The sequence below is a fragment of the Cydia strobilella genome, chromosome 16 (assembly GCF_947568885.1).
Source record: "Cydia strobilella chromosome 16, ilCydStro3.1, whole genome shotgun sequence".
Classification (NCBI taxonomy): Eukaryota; Metazoa; Arthropoda; class Insecta; order Lepidoptera; family Tortricidae; genus Cydia; species Cydia strobilella.
The window spans coordinates 5371459-5391042 of NC_086056.1; the positions used below are offsets into that span (position 1 = coordinate 5371459).

Genomic DNA, 19584 nt, shown 5'->3' on the forward strand with positions numbered 1-19584 from the left:
AAATATGGATAGAATTTTGTTACAAATAGAGTAATAAACAAAAGAGTTCCCACACCGCCCCAAATGTGTTCAAATTGAGCCATTCACATCCTGTATGTGATAATTCTACCAGACGATTTCAGGGAGTGAACACGGAGTTCAACAGAGTTGATAAACTCCCCGCTGGGACGGTGATATTTTTCATGTTAACGCAGTACATTTCTCTCGCTTTTAAGGCGTAGCGTTGCTTACATTCGAGTTAAGGCTGATGTTTTTTTTAATATATTATAAAGTTGCAACGTATAGCAACGAAAATCCAAGGTTCAAATAAGTTTATATTAAAATTTTGAAGAGTTTAAATGAATGATGGTAAAAGTGCCATATTAGTACAGTTATGATTACGGTTCCATAAGTGTGTACCTACTCGTAAAAGTGAATTAAAAACCTGGATATGAAACTAAAACTATTTCCTGAATGCCTAAGAGAAACATAAAAAAAACAATGTTGTAAAAATTACTCTAAATATCAACATAACATGACTAATAAATATAATCCAAACCAAGTAAAGAAAACTTAAAATACAAACCTAAATCTAAAAAATAAAGAAAAACCAGTAACAATATGCTGAATATGCACATTGGATCCTTTAATTGATTTATGGACAAACAGGCTGGCTTTGACAGGCCTCTGGAGCGATAGCAAACCAAAGACTAAACACACAAACATGGAATGTGACAATTTCATGAAAAGGATTACGAATATGTGCTGCGATAAGATGCAACCCAAGTTTGTGTCCCGTAAGAAATTTAATGTTAAAATTCCGACAAGGGCTGAATGGACCGAAGGTCTTGAAGCACCAATGTCTGATGAAAATGACATCATATGGTACACAGACGGGTCCAAGACGGATTCTGGTACTGGGGCAGGCATTTATGCAATTGACTTTAGTAGTAGCATAAGCATAGGCAATTACGCCACTGTCTTCCAAACCGAGACATACGCTATAATTGCCTGTGTCCATGAAAATATAGTTAGGCAAACCCAAGGGAAGAATATCTATATATTCAGCGACAGTCAAGCTGCACTCAAAGCGCTTAAGGCGCCCAGAGTGGACTCTAGACTGGTATACAATGGCATCCAAGCTCTGAACTTGCTTAAAAAATTACACATAAAATAAAAAAAACCGGACAGACTATATATGTTGCTGGTCCGGTAGTATACAACAAGCTGCCAGTCTATATCACAGAAGCGTTAACGCTTAGTTCCTTTAAAGCAAGGCTAAAAAACTGGCTAATCAAGCAAAGCTTTTATAGTTTTAAAGAATTTATAGATTATAAAGAATAGTTAATAGTGTAATATGTATAATAGATTATAAAGAATAGTAACGTGTAATATTGAATTGTTTAATAAAAAAATTTTTTTATTTTTGATATAATTGAAAGATGTAAGATGTGTAGAAATAAGTAACAAAAAATTGTGACCTGTAATACCTTATTACCAATAAATTATGTCTATGTCTATGAACAAGCTTGAAAGGCAAAACAAAGTGCAACTGGTATGGATCCCAGGGCACGAGGGATTCATAGGCAATGAAAATGTAGATGAACTTGCCAGAGCCGGATCTGCAAACAACCTTATAGGTCCGGAACCATTCGTGGGGCTCTCACAGGGAACCATCACAACGTTACGGCTATCAAGGACCTTACTAAGACCTAACAAGATATGAATTTTTACGCGCCGGTTTTAGGTACGGTCCTTAAAGCACGCCTACAGAGTGAAAAATGGAAGCAACAACGCGGATGCGAAGGTTCGTGCCATAAATTTCGACCCCCAATTTACCATTAAAGGGCAGTTTCTTTTTATGGCATTGTCTCGAGACTCGACAACAAAATAATGATAAGCTCATTTTATTTGCGAAAGAAATCACGTCTTCTAGTCTATTTTAGTTTTTTTTTTTTAATATGTACCGTTCTAGCGAATATACTTTTGTCTTGGTCTTTTTCGAGACCATGGGGAAAATGCCGTCCTCGAAACGTCGGAGGTAATTTTAAACCTTAATTATACGCGTTTAGTCTCGCATTCGTAAATAATACCTAATGTATAAAAATCGTGAAAGTATGAATCAGTATCTAAACATTATAAAAACCCAACCTAAGGATAAAGGATAAAGTAACCTTTTATTTATAGTTAAGGTTTTTTTTATAGATTATTTTTAGTTCTTAGGTATTTTTTTAAGTATTGTGTATTTGAAGATTTAATAATCTGTAATTATTGTAAAATGAACGGTTTAAAGAAATTTGAGGTGGATGAGTTCTCTTTATGGGTTTTTAGAGTTCCGTACCCAAAGTGTAAAAACGGGACCCTATTACTAAGGCTCCGCTGTCCGTCCGTTCGTCCGTCCGTCCGTCCATCCACCCGTCTGTCACCAGGCTATATCACATGAACCGTGATAGCTAGATAGTTGAAATTTGACACAGATGATGTATTTCTGTTGCTGCTATAACAACAAATACTAAAAAGTACGGAACCCTCGGTGCGCGAGTCCGACTCGCACTTGGCCGGTTTTTTAATAATTCCTAAAATAACAAAAAATATGCTATAATTGACACTAACCGGTTTTTGAAAAAACTTATTTTTCAAACATGTTGTGCCATATCCGCATTTTACTATAGGATAATTTATACTCTGTTAACAGAAAATTATCACAAAAGTGTGACATATCCAAAACTTTTGTGTCATGTCATATATTGTACGTTTAATATTTAGGTACTTATGGCAATAAACGGAACGGATATGGCAATAAAATATATGCTTTTATTTCATGATTACCACTTTATTCGAAATATTCATATGGTACTATAAATAGGAAACATACGTGTCTTCAATATTTGCTAAATGTAAAACTTTTCGAAAAATATTTTCTTTGCTTCTTTTCGCTCTCCTCCAAACCAATGTAAGTAGCGTACCTATGTCACAAACGTATTCTTATCCGACGAAACGATATCTAACTAAGTAGTGGTTACAGTTAGTCGCTACTATTGATTATTGGGTGAAACAATGAGAACGCGCCAAAAGTATCTGCCATCCTGGAATACTTTTCTAAATAAAGATATCGTCGCTACACTTACTCAACTTCATATCGCAACAATCATTTGATGGAAATGTCGTTTTTCTTTCATTCGGAATACGGGTGTTTTTGTCATCAAATGAGTGTTGCAGATACGAGGTTGAGTAAGTATAGCGGCGATATACGTCTTCAGTTAGCGTTGAAAAGTATCTTTGACATTATAATTGTTCTATATATAGAGAGATATCTTTTTTTGTTAAGTTATTATAGAACCAGTGACCCGCCCCGGCTTCGCACGAGTAGTTCAGCTAATTTACACAAAACCTTTACAAATTATACATATAAACCTTTCTCTTGAATCACTATCTATTGAAAAAAACCGCATCAAAATCCGTTGCGTAGTTTTAAAGATTTAAGCGTACATAGGGGCAGACATACAGACAGTGGAAAGCGACTGTTTTATACTATGTAGTGATGATGGTAGATAGATACTTTCGAATCGTAGTCTGATCCGAATGTAAAGGGGCCCACTGACTATCAGTCCGCCGGACGATATCGGCCTGTCAGTTAGAACAAAAAATTGACAGTTCCGAACAACTGACATGCCGATATCGTCCGGCGGACTGATAGTCAGTGGGCCCCTTAATGCCCACTGTGTTGTCCACCCGCCACCGTTCCCTACTTATAGAAACACAGCCAGTTTTTCGCTCCACTTTATTACTTTAAGAACACTCCCTCCCTTTTTACACGTCTGACGTCATTCGTATTTGTCACAATAAAGCGAGACGCTGAAACTTGGGACATTTTTATTATGAGTTTTTTATTTGTCTCCGCGCCTATTCAAGTGGCGATCATGTCTGTACCTAACGTCGCTGGTTTCTAGTGAGCAGTAAACAACTTACAAGACTTATATCAAAGAGGATATAATAGGATAGAGCGGTACTGTCATGGTCAATTTTGTAACCACAGTAAATTCACTGCCATCTATCGACACACTTTAAAACTAAAAATGAAGATTTATAAAAATACGATAAAATGTATTTAAATATGGATAAATGATTTTTTTTATTTGCATTAATTATTTTTATGATTTTGACCCATGTTCTGTCACTGATATGCGTTAAAATTGATAAATAACATACGAAACCGTCAACGCCCTCTATACGAGAGTAGGCCAAAGGTAGTGGCGCCATCTGATCGAGAATCAAATTTTCGTGATTTTCGAGGCACGTTTTTTCCTTAGACTGTATCCATCTATTACGGAGTTATATCTATCTTTATAAGCAAAGCGGTCAATATATTGACCGAGATATAGACCGTGGTTACCTTTTGTATTGTTTTGTACGGTCCATCCCGTTTAATATAAGTCTAGTGAAACTAACCGTGAATCATTCAAAACTGTAACTGTAATACAATATTTGTAGCTCAGTCGCTGGGTTATATTTACACAGTTTATTATTGATGGAAATAGAGGCTGATTCTGATTTAAAAAATTGTTATGGCAATTTTCATATAGCTTGGATACGATGACAGCGGTGATCTCCATACAATTATAACCTCAAAACGCAATGTATTGAGATGACAGCTGTTTATATTATAGTTATATATAAATACGAACGAGTATGTACATAGAAAACATCAATAACTAAGGAACAAACATTTACACACAAAAAAAAATGAACTTGATATTTGCCTCTATCGCCCCTGCATATACGAATGATAGAGGCGGATAAAGAAATTACGATTATCGTTTTTCGCGGTAGGCCCTCAGGATTCAAGCCCGCCGTTTCGTATGCAGGGTCACTATCGACTAAGAGGTCACCAAATACATGATTTCATGAACATGATTAATATAACTATATAACTAACGTTATATAAACGACAGAACAAGGAGGAAAAATATAGAATTGCCGCTGTCACCTGCTACTTGTCACATTCAAGGAATAGACTCATCCCCATCGAATTGAGTTAATAATTCACAGGTGACAAAGGACAAAAAAAAATGAAGAGGATTATCGTTAGATTATTTTTTCGCTATTACTTGGGAGTTCGGTAAAATGTTTGTATTTGTATCTTTTTAAAAGTCCTTCTACGCTGAGTTTGCACGAAATAGGCACTTACAATAGGGTATTCCACAATTTTTTATTAATGATATCAGTCGATCAAGTTTATTTTGAGGATCAAATGTCTGTATGGGGCCTATTGTCTTAAAGCAATACACACAGAGCCTAACTTCATTTGTATGGGAGCGGCTTTTTGGCGGGGGATTCGGATGACTCTTGGTCCACGTCAAGAGTCATCCGAACGTAGGCGAACTCTAGGTACTTACATACTTAAACTTAGAACTTACAATTACTCTGAAGTGTTCACTTTTAATTAACAAACTGCAGGATATTCAAAAGCTTTATTATGTTATGTCACATCGCTATTACTAAATCTCTTCTGATGCCGTAGAAACTCAGAATTTATGTTCATTTGTGACGTTGCCCGAATCCAATAAAGGTCATTTTCATCATAGCCTCTTTATGACCCCTTAGAAAGCCAAAAGCTGAGCAAGCTCGTGATACCAGCCCGTAACGGCACGTAAACCCATTATTAACTTACATAAGATATTATCTGATGCTTTTTCATTATTACAAAGTCGGCCTTATCAAATAAGCTTGCAATCCGGACAAATATCCAAGAGTTATAGACCCTTGGGAACGTTACATATCGACACGTAGAGCAGTAATTTAAACGCGGAATGAGCCGTAAAAAATAATTTCTTTTTAATTAAAGCGATAAAAAAAGTTAATCGGCTTAGCTATGGGTTGTGCGCACCTGGTTGGGGCGTTCATTTTCGAGTAATAAATGCGCCGCCTTTATGTGCTGTCAGGGGCGCTAAACCTAGAGCATTAATGCTCGTGAGTACCTACATATTGTTTACGAGTACAATGTTCCCGAGTTTCACATACAGCATTTTTATTTATGGAAGTCATTGATAATACTTATAAATGAGGTTCATTTCTAGTAACAGTAGTACTATAGGTATATTGTAGAGAAATCTAAATATAATAAATACAATATTATAAAATTCCAAATACCTACCGCCTACCGCTACCGCGCCAAGCCTACCGCTTTTTATTTTTAAACCATTATTGTGAGTAACTACAATCGCGATACAAAATATCCCAGACTGATCCGTGCGAACTCAAATACCCTCATTTTATATTTAATAGGTTTCAGACACAAGTCTCGCTAATGTACTTTATTTTGAGGTAACCCAAACACAATGAGCTTAAAACATCAGGATTAGGTGTGCGGTACGTTGTGACGGCATAATAAAAAAATTAAATTCATATATAGGTATGTTATTTAATGTTGTTGGTGAACTATTTTAAGGTCAAAATCTATGTTTTTTTATTAAGATCAGTTAGATGAGCAAACGATCACAGCCGCTGATTATCGAGTATTTATTATGAGACATTCTTCCACAAATCGACCTACAGGCCAATTCGCACGCACACTGGCATCAGAATGACATCCAAATGGTGTCATTTTTCCGAAGGGCTGTCTTTTGTGTAAAAAAAAGGATAAAACAGCCTGGTAGGTTGATAAGATAAGGCGCGAATCCGACTCACGATTAAAAGGTTTAGTTATTTATTAAATTGGTGAAACAGTCGATCCAACTCACTGGTTCTGGTACCTAAGAATATAAATGGCAGTCAAGTATTTCTTGTACCTACTTAAAAACTGAGCATTCCCAACGGAGCGACACCTGTCAGTGACATGATAGGCTGGAAGCTGCAAAATACTCTACAGCTTCGCAGATTATAGGCTTTTTCTGAACAAAGTTAAAGTAGAAACAAAGTAGGTATTACCCATTTCTTAACGGTGAAAATACGGGCATTGTGTTACAAAGGGCCTAGAACACCACCCTGCGGCACACCATATATTATCCTCCATTAAGCAGGTATACGCAGCACTTTTACCCCAAAATTTGTAATTTAACCAAGTATTAGGCCTTGAATAAATTCAGGACTTTTAACAATACAAGTATGGTATACCTATCCCAATAACCAATAAACTATACCTAACTCCTACACTAAGCGATATGTATCTAAACTTAACATGAGATTCTATCAAAAGCTTTTGTAAAGACAATATTCTGTACATCAACATATTCGTGTGTGTATTTTACCGCAACACTTATACAAAATAAGTTCAATTACCAGGCCCTTAATAACCGCCCTCGAGGGCCCTTCGCGGCGCAAACTTGCCGGATTCGCCCGCGGCACAACAATTCCAAGCCCAGAGGGCCCTCAACGCGACCTAACGACGCCGGGAAAAATACAAGACATGTCTGGAATATTCCCTTTATGTACCAATGATTTATTGCTAGGGCGAAGTAGGCGTGAACCGCTAAAGGGCTGAATTTCTAGGATTCCGATAAGGTTGAGTGGCACATAGGGACCCAGACAAAACAAATAAATAAATAATAGAAAAAGTGTGTGCGTGTAATCTTTACGCGCGTTTGAAGTAAAACTTCTTGGACGTTCATCGCTATGTTGACACTTTGACGTGTGTCTATTATTGGTATGTCACTACTGAGCGTTACTTCCGTCAGAAAAAAAATCTGAATTACGCTCTAGTCGCACCTAAGGAAGTTTTACTTCGAAAAATATCAAACTAACCAGGAGGTGCGTCCGAAAATACATATTGATATCTAAATGCTGTCATTTTGTTATCAATTGCGCGTGCATTTCGCTTGTTTAGGTACATGTATTGACGTGAGCGAGACGCACAGGCGAATAATAAAATGACATCATTTAGATACCGAACGTTTGAATTGGCCTCCAGGACGCATTGAGGATACCTAAGATACGCTGAAGGTACTTTATATCGTAGCATACCTATTGCTAACGTTAGTGAACATTTCCGTGGTAAAGCATTGGTTTTGAGGAGAATATGAAATTAATGTTACATGATTTTTTTTTCTGTTTTTCCCATGCATACTAAGATACAATCACAATAGATTAGTATATGTTATACAATCACTTGATCTGATGATTTAATCAGGCGAGGTGTATAATATGAATTCGTTAAATTAGTGAGACGGTAGCACGATCTAGTGATTTTAGTGCAATGAGTACCTGAGTAGCACATCTATCCACGAAGTAGCACAGCAATAAAAATTCTTGACTATTCATTCGCCATTAATATATCGAAGCGGCCAAGGTGTTCACAAATATCTGAACAAAGTTTCTATTATCTATACGCTAAAGTACATATTAAGATATTTTTAAGGACCTTGACCCCTCCGTAAACACATATCAGATGGCGGCTGTACTTACATAAACTATAAATACTTTCTACTGTAGCAACAGTAAGCAATACAAATAAAATAGAAATAACTTTTTTTGCATGAAATATGGTACAAAAGGTGGTCAGACAATACGATTATACGTAACACATATTTCACCAGCATCTGGCATGCATAAAACTAAACTTACAACAACTAAAGCTAAGTTTAAACAATCATAGTCAAGGCCTATACATATTATAATTATCATGCACCTACCTCAGTTAAAAGAGTATTCCTCAATGGAGTATTCCTCACTGCACCCACCTTAACAATTTCTGTTTGGCCCAGTGGTTGACTGGTAGAGAATGCCTCAAGGCATTAAGTCCGCCTTTTGTACTTGTTCTTGTGCAATAAAGTTTAAAATAAATAAATAAATAATATAAGGCTTTTTATACGAGCCGTGCTTTTAGTTTCACTTTAAACAATATGCAAAAGCAATATGCTTTGATAGGCGTTGCAGGAGCGTAAGAGCATTTTCACATTATCAGACTGATCCGATATCGGATGTCGGAAGGAAGTAAAATGTAAGATATATGTGCATATTGTGCATGCACAGAAGAACTTTTTGATCTGGTGCCATCGTCTCGTTTCTATCACCGCACCTCCCGCCAAAGGAGCAAAGCTCATCCTCACTTCTTAGACACATGGCACACCATGAATAAGCGGGCATCCCGCTCGTTTCTTCCCAGAACGTGCAGAATGTGGAATGAGTTGCCTCCTGAGGTATTTCCTTTGTGCTACGACATGGGATTCTTCAAGAAGCGGGTATTTAGGGTTCTCAAGGGTCGGCAATGCTTAAGTGGCTCCTGTGATGTTGCTTACGTCCATGGGCGACGATGACTGCTTCCCATCAGGCGGCTCGTCTGCTCGTTTGCTGAATATCACATAAAAAAAAAAAAAATGCAGTTAATAAATCATTATTACTCAAAAACGATAAATAACGCAAAAAAGTTTTTGTCATAGGCGCTTTCCGACATCCGATATCGGAAAGGCGCTTCCGATAAATTTTGCCATGTCGGAGCACCCCGTCAGCTGTCGGACCGATAATATTTGCTTGTGTGCGTATGTGTAGGCATAATGCTTTTTGTAGTGTGCGCCCGGGCGCGCCCCCGCGGGTTACTACGCGGATGTAGGATCCTACCTAAGTGTTGCTAAAGTATGAAGGCATAGACATAGTACATACAAGTAGTTATAGACGCGCCACCGAGTGACCGGGGGTAAGAGAAAGAATCATCATCTTCCTCGCGTTGTCCCGGCATTTTTGCGACGGCTCATGGGAGCCTGGGGTCCGCTTGGCAACTAATCCCAAGAATTGGCATAGGCACTAGTTTTTACGAAAGCGACTGCCATCTGACCTTCCAACCTAGAGGGGAAACTAGGCCTTGTTGGGATTAGTCCGGTTTCCTCACGATGTTTTCCTTCACCGAAAAGCGACTGGTAAATATCAGATGATATTTCGTACATAAGTTCCGAAAAGCTCATTATTACGAGCCGGGGTTTGAATCCGCGACCTCCGGATCGCAAGTCGCACGCTATTACCGCTAGGCCACCAGCGCTTCCCTGGGTAAGAGAAAGAATATTCATATAAAATTTGGGCAGCATAGGATTTTTTCTCTTTTACTTTTATATATTTCGGTATTTCGCCATCGCCTCCTACCTATGATGCTACCCGGTCGGTGATCAGGACAAAGCATGGCACTATTTTCTCTTACCTCTTATAGGAATCGCAATAAGACTATCTATCTCTATCAAAGAGTGTCAGGCCCTTGTATGAAGGGCTTCTATTTTTTTTATTTGTCATCTAAAAAATTAGCCAGCTTTCTAAGCTACCCCAATACAATATACGTTCCAGGAAAAACATTCCCCTTCTTCACTAGTCGGGTAAAACAGGCTGCTTTTAACGCGCGAATTGTGAACTTCACGCACGACACGACCTGTGTGATTCCGGCGCTTGACGACCGCCGTCGGTTGGTTGGTCACTCGAGCAAAAGGAGGTGGATTCCCATTTAACAATGTGTTATGGTTATGAACTGGTTTTGATATGATCTTACGCACGACTTTCACTTCGTTTTCGAGCGATCTTCAAGGTCGTGTCAAAATTCTGCCCTGCTTATATGTATAATATATAAGCTAAAAAGCGATCTCAAATTAAATTTGAATGCAAACATGTACGTCCACGTCAAAGATATATTTTCATTTTTCGCCTTATTACAAAGGTGCAAAAGCGTAAACATATCTTTGGCCTCGGAAGAGACACGTTAGAGACACGTGGGAGGAACTAGAGCTCATCTATGGAGGTACCTGCTTAGACAAGAGACAATACATATGCCTGAAATTCTTCAGCTACAAGATGGATCCGAATTATGACATCATTACTCATGTGTTTTAAAGAATATCTGGAGCAAACTGTGTTTGGAGCTACAGAGCGTGGCGTGGCGTATTACCCAAAATTCTCCTGAAAAATGTGACAATTATTGCAAAGAAAATGAATATAGAGTCAGAAGCTGCAAGCGGTGGATTCAAAATACTTGGTACTTAAACCTGCTCTTATTAGGTACATCTTTGTATACCAAATTGAAAGCAATAAAAATACTTACTTTACTATTATGTTTTTGTTATATTCGTTCCACTCTTCCTCGTACCTTTTCTAAAAACATATTAGGTCTACTTGGGAGGTTTAAGAGTCATTTTTTTTGTTTGATATGTTGAAATCAAAAATCTTTTTTATAAGAAATCAAACAAAAAGTTTACTTGTAAACCGCCCAAGTAGACCTGATATTATGTAGGATGAAAGTACACGTACGGATGCATATGTAGATCTGCACGCACACATACATAGTTTCGGGAGCAAATCAGGGATGGTGCGTTCAAATGAGTTTCCATAAAATGCTTCAATAGGGCTCTCTTTACCTATTATACTTACTTTACTCTTTGATCTCAAGTTCACTTTAGACTGGTACGGCCAAACTACATCACTCGCTTCCGCTCGCGCATCTAATGAAAAAACACACAACCTGACAGCACCCCATCAGTTACACTCGCATTTTAACATTTTTTATTTCACGCATCTTTGCACTGAAAGGCAACATGTTTACTCTTACTAAAGTGTAATTACCGGGTATTTTCGAGCGTGAAAATTTGTATTAAACGGAGGTTTGGCATGTTTTGCGCTACATAGACATTTCGCGAGAGAGCGCTTTCATGTTATCCTATACCTACATGATACTATCATGGATATAATTAATATCTTAAACCTATGATACCAATATAATAAATAATAAATAAATATTATAGGGACATTCTTACACAAATTGACTAAGTCCCACGATAAGCTCAAGAAGGCTTGTGTTGTGGGTACTCAGACTACTTAAATACATAGAAAACATCCATGACTTAGGAATAAATAACTGTGTTCATCACACAAATAAATGTCCTTATCGGGATTGGAACCCAGGACCATCGGCTTCACAGGCAGGCCCACTAGGCCAGACCGGTCGTCCCATCATACTGAAGTTACGCTAAACTCGCTCTAATTTATTGGTGGTAGTATTCACTCACCATCATTATCTTCCGCCCGTTGTCTTAGATTTTATTGCCTTGGTTCATGGGAGCCTTGGATCCGCTTAGCAAACTAATAGTAGGCACTGTTTTTTACGAAAGCGACTACCACCCGACCTTCTAACCCGGTTTCGACTAGTAAAGTTACTGAAAACTCATTGGTACGGGCCGAAGTTCGAACCAGCGACCCCCTTCTTGGACGTCGCATGCTCTTACCGCTAGGTTATCAGTGGTATTAGTTTGGTATTCACACATACCTACTCGTGAGATACATTATGTTGGAAGCATAAAGATGGGGTTTAAAGATAAAAAGATACCACATTGTTACTTAGACGATTGTAGACCCTACTTTATTAAATACAAAACTTTGACTTTAACATCAATTTACATTCTAGAAATCTGCAAGTTTGTCAGGAAATACCCGGAATTCTTTCCAAATATTGCCGACCGTCCTCGACGTTTCGAAAGTAGATTTAAGAATAACCTGGCGCCAGCTACAAGCTCTGTACTAAAGCTACATAAATCAAGTCCAAACATGATGGCAATCATGGTATAATAATATACTCCACCTGGTACTCTCTTCCGAGACTCGCGAAACACGTGACTGACACAAGCCTACGTCATCGTGAACCTTTTAACAGCACGATGACGTAGGCTTGTGTCAGTCACGTGGTTCGCGAGTCTCGGAAGAGAGTACCTTGATTTCATTATACCATGATGGCAATCAAAATTTACAATAAGATCAGTGATGACATTAAATTACAGACGTCAGAAACGCTTTTTAATAAGCAGTTGAAGGATTTAATTAACAAGTGCTAATAAGCTAAATGATTTTTTGATGATAATATGGACATAATATGACTCAATTTTTAATCGTTAATTTTTAATTTTTAATTTTTGATGTTTTAATTTTTAATGTTTAATTTTTGTTTTTAATTTTTAATTTAAGTTTTATTAACATAATTTATTGATATTTGACATTAACTGTAATAAATGTTTCAGCATGAATATTTAATTATAATTAATTAAGATATTGATAATCATTGTACATACATACAATCTCTAGATTTAAGTATACGCCGTGCCCTACCAGGGCCCATGTGAGACCAACAACTATATGTAACACCTGTGTACCTACCATGGATGCAATAAATATATGAGTGTGAGTATGAGTATGAGTGGCGCGGACTTCCACAGCGCGCAGCGCTTCGACTATTTTACGTACTCACTCGCGCCCACGCCATGCCATTAAAGTCCCGTGCCGTTAAAGCAAGGCAACAAAAATAATAATAATAAAAACAAATTATAATATTGTCTAGATACAGCACTATCTTCAACTTGCCAACAACTTTTCTAAACTATGTGCTCTTTTACAGGACGCATCAGGCAAATGCATGGCCACACAGAAACACCTCGTGAAGGAGTGTCCCGAGATGCTGGCCATCTCCACCTGGACGGGACAGATTCCGCGGCGGCCGGCATTACCACCAGGGGCGAAACTGTCCCAGTTGATGGCGCTAGGGTCGCGGCAGAGTCCAGGGCATGTGGTCTGGATGCTGGCTAAAAATGATGAGGAAATGAAGTGAGTATTTGAATCTGTTGTAGAAATGTTTCTGTGATACAGATACACGTCATAATTTCATAGACTGCGTGTGCTATCAAAATCGTTGCAAACTTATCTTGGTATAACTCTAGCTGACCGGGTCGTGTAGACTAATAATTGGCTGTATGCATTTTTCTTAGTGGATACATGTTTTTAAAAAGTAAAAAACAATACAGTAGTGAACACTTCCCGTCCGCTAAAACAGGGCTAAATATGTTTTTTTTTTTTAGTTTGACCATAACGAATAGAACTTCCCGTACTATTTTTGATACAATAAGGTGAACATTTCCGAGCATATTGGAGAAATAGTTATTTGTTATACAAGGGTGCAGTTGTATTTTACCCGCGAGTGTTTTAACACACGAGGAGTAAAATACATTTGCACCCGTGTGTAACACAAAACTTTTCCCCTCACTATAGCGAGGAAAGTGCAACATCCACAGGCGTTAGATCATCTTCATCACTGGAATCACTAATTTTTTTAAGATATTATAACAGAAAACACTAGAAATTCTGATTTTTACGTGAGCCGGTAAGAAGAACAGTAAAAATTTTGTTGACAATGTTGACATTTCTGTTCTGACGTATGAAATGTCAACGATGCGTTTTGAAATTGCATCTACTCGACTTGTGCGGTCAGAATTATATTTAACATCATTATAAAAAATCTAACGTTTCTTATGGAATTTTAAGCTAAATTTGGTTATTTTTTATTAGATTCCCAAACCATTTATTTAATGATATTTAATATCGAACGAACCATTATCATGAGCGTTTTACGTTTTGTTATCTGTCAAGCTACTTAAACACGCTCCATCCAAGGTCAAATTACTTTCCCCACTAGTGGATAAAATGCGTTTTTCCCCGCTTGTTTTAAAGGATAAAAGACGGCTTTCCGAGCTAGTGAGGGGAAAAGTATATTGCAGGCCCATAAAGTCAAGCCGCGTCTAATATAAAATATTTCTTATCACGAACATAAGTGGGTGACTGGCGAAATCTGCACACTCCACCAGTTTTTTACCCGAATACATCATGCACGCTCGACTAAAACCCTAAATCCCTAACATTAGCCTGAAACCAGTAAAAGCTTTTATGTAACGTGCATTTGCCCATGTTATAAACTATACAGACAGCCGTTTTAAAGTACCTACACTCGGGAGCATTCAAACTGGCATAGGAATTTCCATAGAAAGTAACCCGTTTTCATTGCTATTGAGTGTATTAACAAGTGATGATTATAAAGTTTGAATATATGAATTCATTTGGATATATGAATTACACTCGTTCTTTGTTTAAAAACGTGATTCAGCTTTCAACTGGGTCAAAATTCTTTTCTTGTCTTTTATCAAATAAATCCACGACGACAGACGACCAACGAACGACGAAGTGCAGAAAGACCTCAACGAACTCGGCGCTGTCGACTGGACAGAAACGGTACGGCTTTGGACAGAGTATATAGCATGGCGGTATTTGGTGCGGAGGCCAAGATCCACTTCGGGTCGTTGCGCCACAGCAGTAAGTAAGTAAGTATCAAATAAATAAATAAAATCGAGTGCTATAGCATGCCTTTCCAGCTGTAGATCATACTAGAAAAATGCAAAACTAAATTTCACCCCGTACCAAAAGCTCCACTCCGTCACATTCTCTGGAGACAAAAAACAAGACAACGAAAACAATTTTGACCCAACTACTCACCAAAGTAATAATGAAAACGGATCATTTTTCACGGAGGGAAAATATAGATACTTTAAGTATCGTGAATGCGCTGTTTGTTTTTCGGTCCAAGTTTTTATGGGCCGTGAAAGGATAACTCGGAGTTTATATACCTTATAGCTTCCTTATCTATTACGCATGTAAATATATTTTATTTTATTTTCCGCGCATTGAGCAACATATGCAGGATTTATTTTAATGGCCCCCAACATTTCTTTATTTGAGTGTAATGTAACGTACTCCGCCCGAACCAAACTTTCAGGTTAAAATGTTCAGTAGTTTAGGATCTACATGTGTTTGAGTTAAAACATTTTTATTTCATAATATCCCATACATTAAAATATCTAACTAAACTCTACCTTACTCTGCTTACTCCCGGACATCATACAATCTAAACTACTAAAAATATGAATCTGAAATTTTCAACATCAATTAAATACGACCGGTTTAAGTTTATGATAACATAATATTTTATAAAATGAACCTTTAAGGGGGTGAAATGGGGGGATGAAAGTTTGAAATGTAATAAAAACAACAAATTTTTACCAAAAAAAGGGCAAAAATGCATGAAACAGGCATTAAAACATTATAATCATACTTTAAAAATGCCAAATTCAATGTTTTGTAAACATTTTTAATCTTTGACTGGCCATAGTTCCATTTGTATGAAAATCATCACCGCCATGCGCTATAAATTATTTTTTTCCTACAAAAAATGTATAAATGCCTCCTTGGAAATGATGTTTTTAGAATGAATAATAAATGGGCAATATTGTCCAATTTTTTTAGCGTAAATCGCCACACTTTTATTGTAACAGCCAAAAATGTCACAAAAAATTACATAACATTTTCATTTTTTGCATTAAAATTATTTTTTTGTACGAAAAGGTATAACAATTATTTCAAAAATGAATTCCTCGTCCCTAAATTATCCGAAAATGATATAACTTGCCCTAATCGATAAGACCTGGACGAATTAGACCTGGGGCGTCGACCCCTCCCTCCCTCTTTTTGGGGGGGGGTAGACACGGTACGATCTTGTGGCTACTGGGCCAAATCAGCTTTGTTTGACCTAAAGAACAATCGTGCCAAGCGGCATCGCCTGAGACTGAAGTGCATGCTGTTCCATACATTTGCTGTCACTACTTACCCTACTACACGCACCGCTTTCACTTCATGCACCAATCAACGTAAGCAATTTTCAAGGTCGTATCGACATAAGATCAACACCGTAACAAATCGTTCATTCTGAATCAGGCTCTATGTATATATAGAGTAAGTCATGAAATCGCAAGTCAAGTAAACTACTCTTATAGAATTTTTTTACGATACAACCACATGATTCCTTCCCGGACTTCCATGAACTATAACCATAACGATACGTACTGTAAGTACCTATATAGTTAACGATATACAGGATGGAAAAAGTTAATGGGCCCTGGAGGGAAAGTGCCTTAAAACCTTAAGTTAGCTCATTTTACTTACAGGAAACATTCTCTTATTTTTAAAAAGAAACAAAACTGCATTCAAAGATTTTTCTTTTTTTTTTCAATTTCGCTTGTGTAAAAATATTCGAGTACTAAATATTCTATTTTCAGTAGTTTAGGATCTACATGTGTTTGAGTTAAAACATTTTTATTTCATAATATCCCATACATTAAAATATCTAACTAAACTCTACCTTACTCTGCTTACTCCCGGACATCATACAATCTAAACTACTAAAAATATGAATCTGAAATTTTCAACATCAATTAAATACGACCGGTTTAAGTTTATGATAACATAATATTTTTATAAAATGAACCTTTAAGGGGGTGAAATGGGGGGGATGAAAGTTTGAAATGTAATAAAAACAACAAATTTGTACCAAAAAAAGGGCAAAAATGCATGAAACAGGCATTAAAACATTATAATCATACTTTAAAAACGCCAAATTCAATGTTTTGTAAACATTTTTAATCTTTGACTGGCCATAGTTCCATTTGTATGAAAATCATCACCGCCATGCGCTATAAATTATTTTTTTCCTACAAAAAATGTATGAATGCCTCCTTGGAAATGATGTTTTTAGAATGAAGAATAAATGGGCAATATTGTCCAATTTTTTTAGCGTAAATCGCCACACTTTTATTGTAACAGCCAAAAATGTCACAAAAAATTACATAACATTTTCATTTTTTGCATTAAAATTATTTTTTTGTACGAAAAGGTATAACAATTATTTCAAAAATGAATTCCTCGTCCCTAAATTATCCGAAAATGATATAACTTGCCCTAATCGATAAGACCTGGACGAATTAGACCTGGGGCGTCGACCCCTCCCTCCCTCTTTTTTGGGGGGGGGGGGTAGACACGGTACGATCTTGTGGCTACTGGGCCAAATCAGCTTTGTTTGACCTAAAGAACAATCGTGCCAAGCGGCATCGCCTGAGACTGAAGTGCATGCTTTATTTTTTTTTTTTTTTTTTTTTTTTTATGTGATGTTCAGCAAACGAGCAGACGAGCCGCCTGATGGGAAGCAGTCATCGTCGCCCATGGACGTAAGCAACATCACAGGAGCCACTTAAGCATTGCCGACCCTTGAGAACCCTAAATACCCGCTTCTTGAAGAATCCCATGTCGTAGCACAAAGGAAATACCTCAGGAGGCAACTCATTCCACATTCTGCACGTTCTGGGAAGAAACGAGCGGGATGCCCGCTTATTCATGGTGTGCCATGTGTCTAAGAAGTGAGGATGAGCTTTGCTCCTTTGGCGGGAGGTGCGGTGATAGAAACGAGACGATGGCACCAGATCAAAAAGTTCTTCGGAACATTCCCCATTGTACAGACGGTAGAACATGCAAAGAGAGCCAACGTCTCTCCGAAGACTAAGAGGTTCTAAGCCGTTAGTAAGTTCGGAATTGCCGACAATACGAACTGTCAAGGGGAAGGAGCTGGTATTGTGGAGCGCCAGACCAGATGAGAACAGTACTCCATATGGGGTCGAACCTGCGCTTTATATAACAAAAGTCGGTGACCCGGTGTGAAGTACTGTTTGGCTCTGTTAAGCACCCCAAGCTTTTTGGAGGCCAGTTTGGCTTTTTGTTCCAGATGACTACGAAACTGGACTTCGTTCGTAATGTCGACACCAAGTATCCCGATACTTTTAGCGGTGGTAAGGGGAATGCCCTGAAACTTTGGCGCCGTGACAAATGGGGTTTTTTTGGCGGAGAACGCGCAGACTTGTGTCTTACTGGGGTTGAACTGGACGAGGTTACGTCTACCCCATTCGGAGACCTGTTCAAGGGACGTCTCGATCTCAGACACAAGTCGCATCCTACACTCCGACACCTGCTCAGGGGGGGCGTTTGCACGACCTGTATAACAGCTATCGCCAGTGCTGTCGTCTGCATAGCAATGAATATTGTTAGTTAATAACATATCATTGATATGCAGAAGGAACAGGGTAGGCGATAGTACAGATCCTTGGGGTACTCCAGCGTTTATAGGCTTATAATCCGAGCATATTCCGTCAGTGACGACTGAAATGCTACGCCCAGATAGAAAGCTGGAGACCCATGTGCACAACCCCTTAGGAAGCCCGTACGAGGGAAGTTTGGAAAGAAGTGCCTTATGCCAAACCCTATCGAAGGCCTTTGCGATATCCAGGCTAACAGCCAGTGCCTCTCCCTTGCTCTCTATGGCGGTGGCCCATCGGTGAGTGAGGTAAACAAGAAGGTCTCCCGCGCCGCGACCACGGCGAAACCCGTATTGCCGGTCGCTAATTAGCTGGTGGTCTTCGAGGTACTTAAGGAGCTGGTTGTTTACCACACGCTCCATTACTTTAGAGAGCAGGGAGGTGATCGCAATAGGCCGATAGTTGGAAGGGTCGGTACGGTCACCCTTTTTGGTATAGGGTGAACCCAGGCAATCTTCCAGGAAGACGGGAATTTCCCTGAGCGGTATGAGAGCGAGAATAGTCGCGTCAGAACCGGAGTCAACTCTGGAGCGCACGTTTTTAGCACAACAGCAGGAATGCCGTCTGACCCACTGGACTTCTTGACGTCGAGGGCAAAGAGTGCACGCCTTACTGCGCTTTGCGTAAAGCGCACCTCGGGCATGGAGTACTCGCATTGCGGAATAGTGGGAGGTGAATTGCCCCCGTCGTCCAGTGTTGAATTCGACGCAAATAGAGAGCATAGAAGGTCTGCTTTCTCTTTTGCGGAATGAGCCAGTGAGTCATCGGGTTTGTGCAAAGATGGCAAGGAAACCCTGCAGAAGTTCCCCTGAACAGCTTTGGCGAGAGACCAGAAAGTTCGGGACCCAGAGGGTTGACT

At 38.5% G+C, this 19584-nt stretch overlaps 1 protein-coding gene across 1 annotated transcript in view; it reads left to right on the forward strand.

Annotated features, from left to right (window-relative positions):
- LOC134748280 (uncharacterized) overlaps window positions 1–19584 on the forward strand; it is a 100290-nt gene that overhangs the window by 57147 nt on the left and 23559 nt on the right. The window contains exon 5 of the mRNA XM_063683014.1: window positions 13325–13530. Within this exon, the coding sequence (XP_063539084.1) occupies window positions 13325–13530 (206 nt within the window). The remainder of the gene's footprint in view (window positions 1–13324; window positions 13531–19584) is intronic.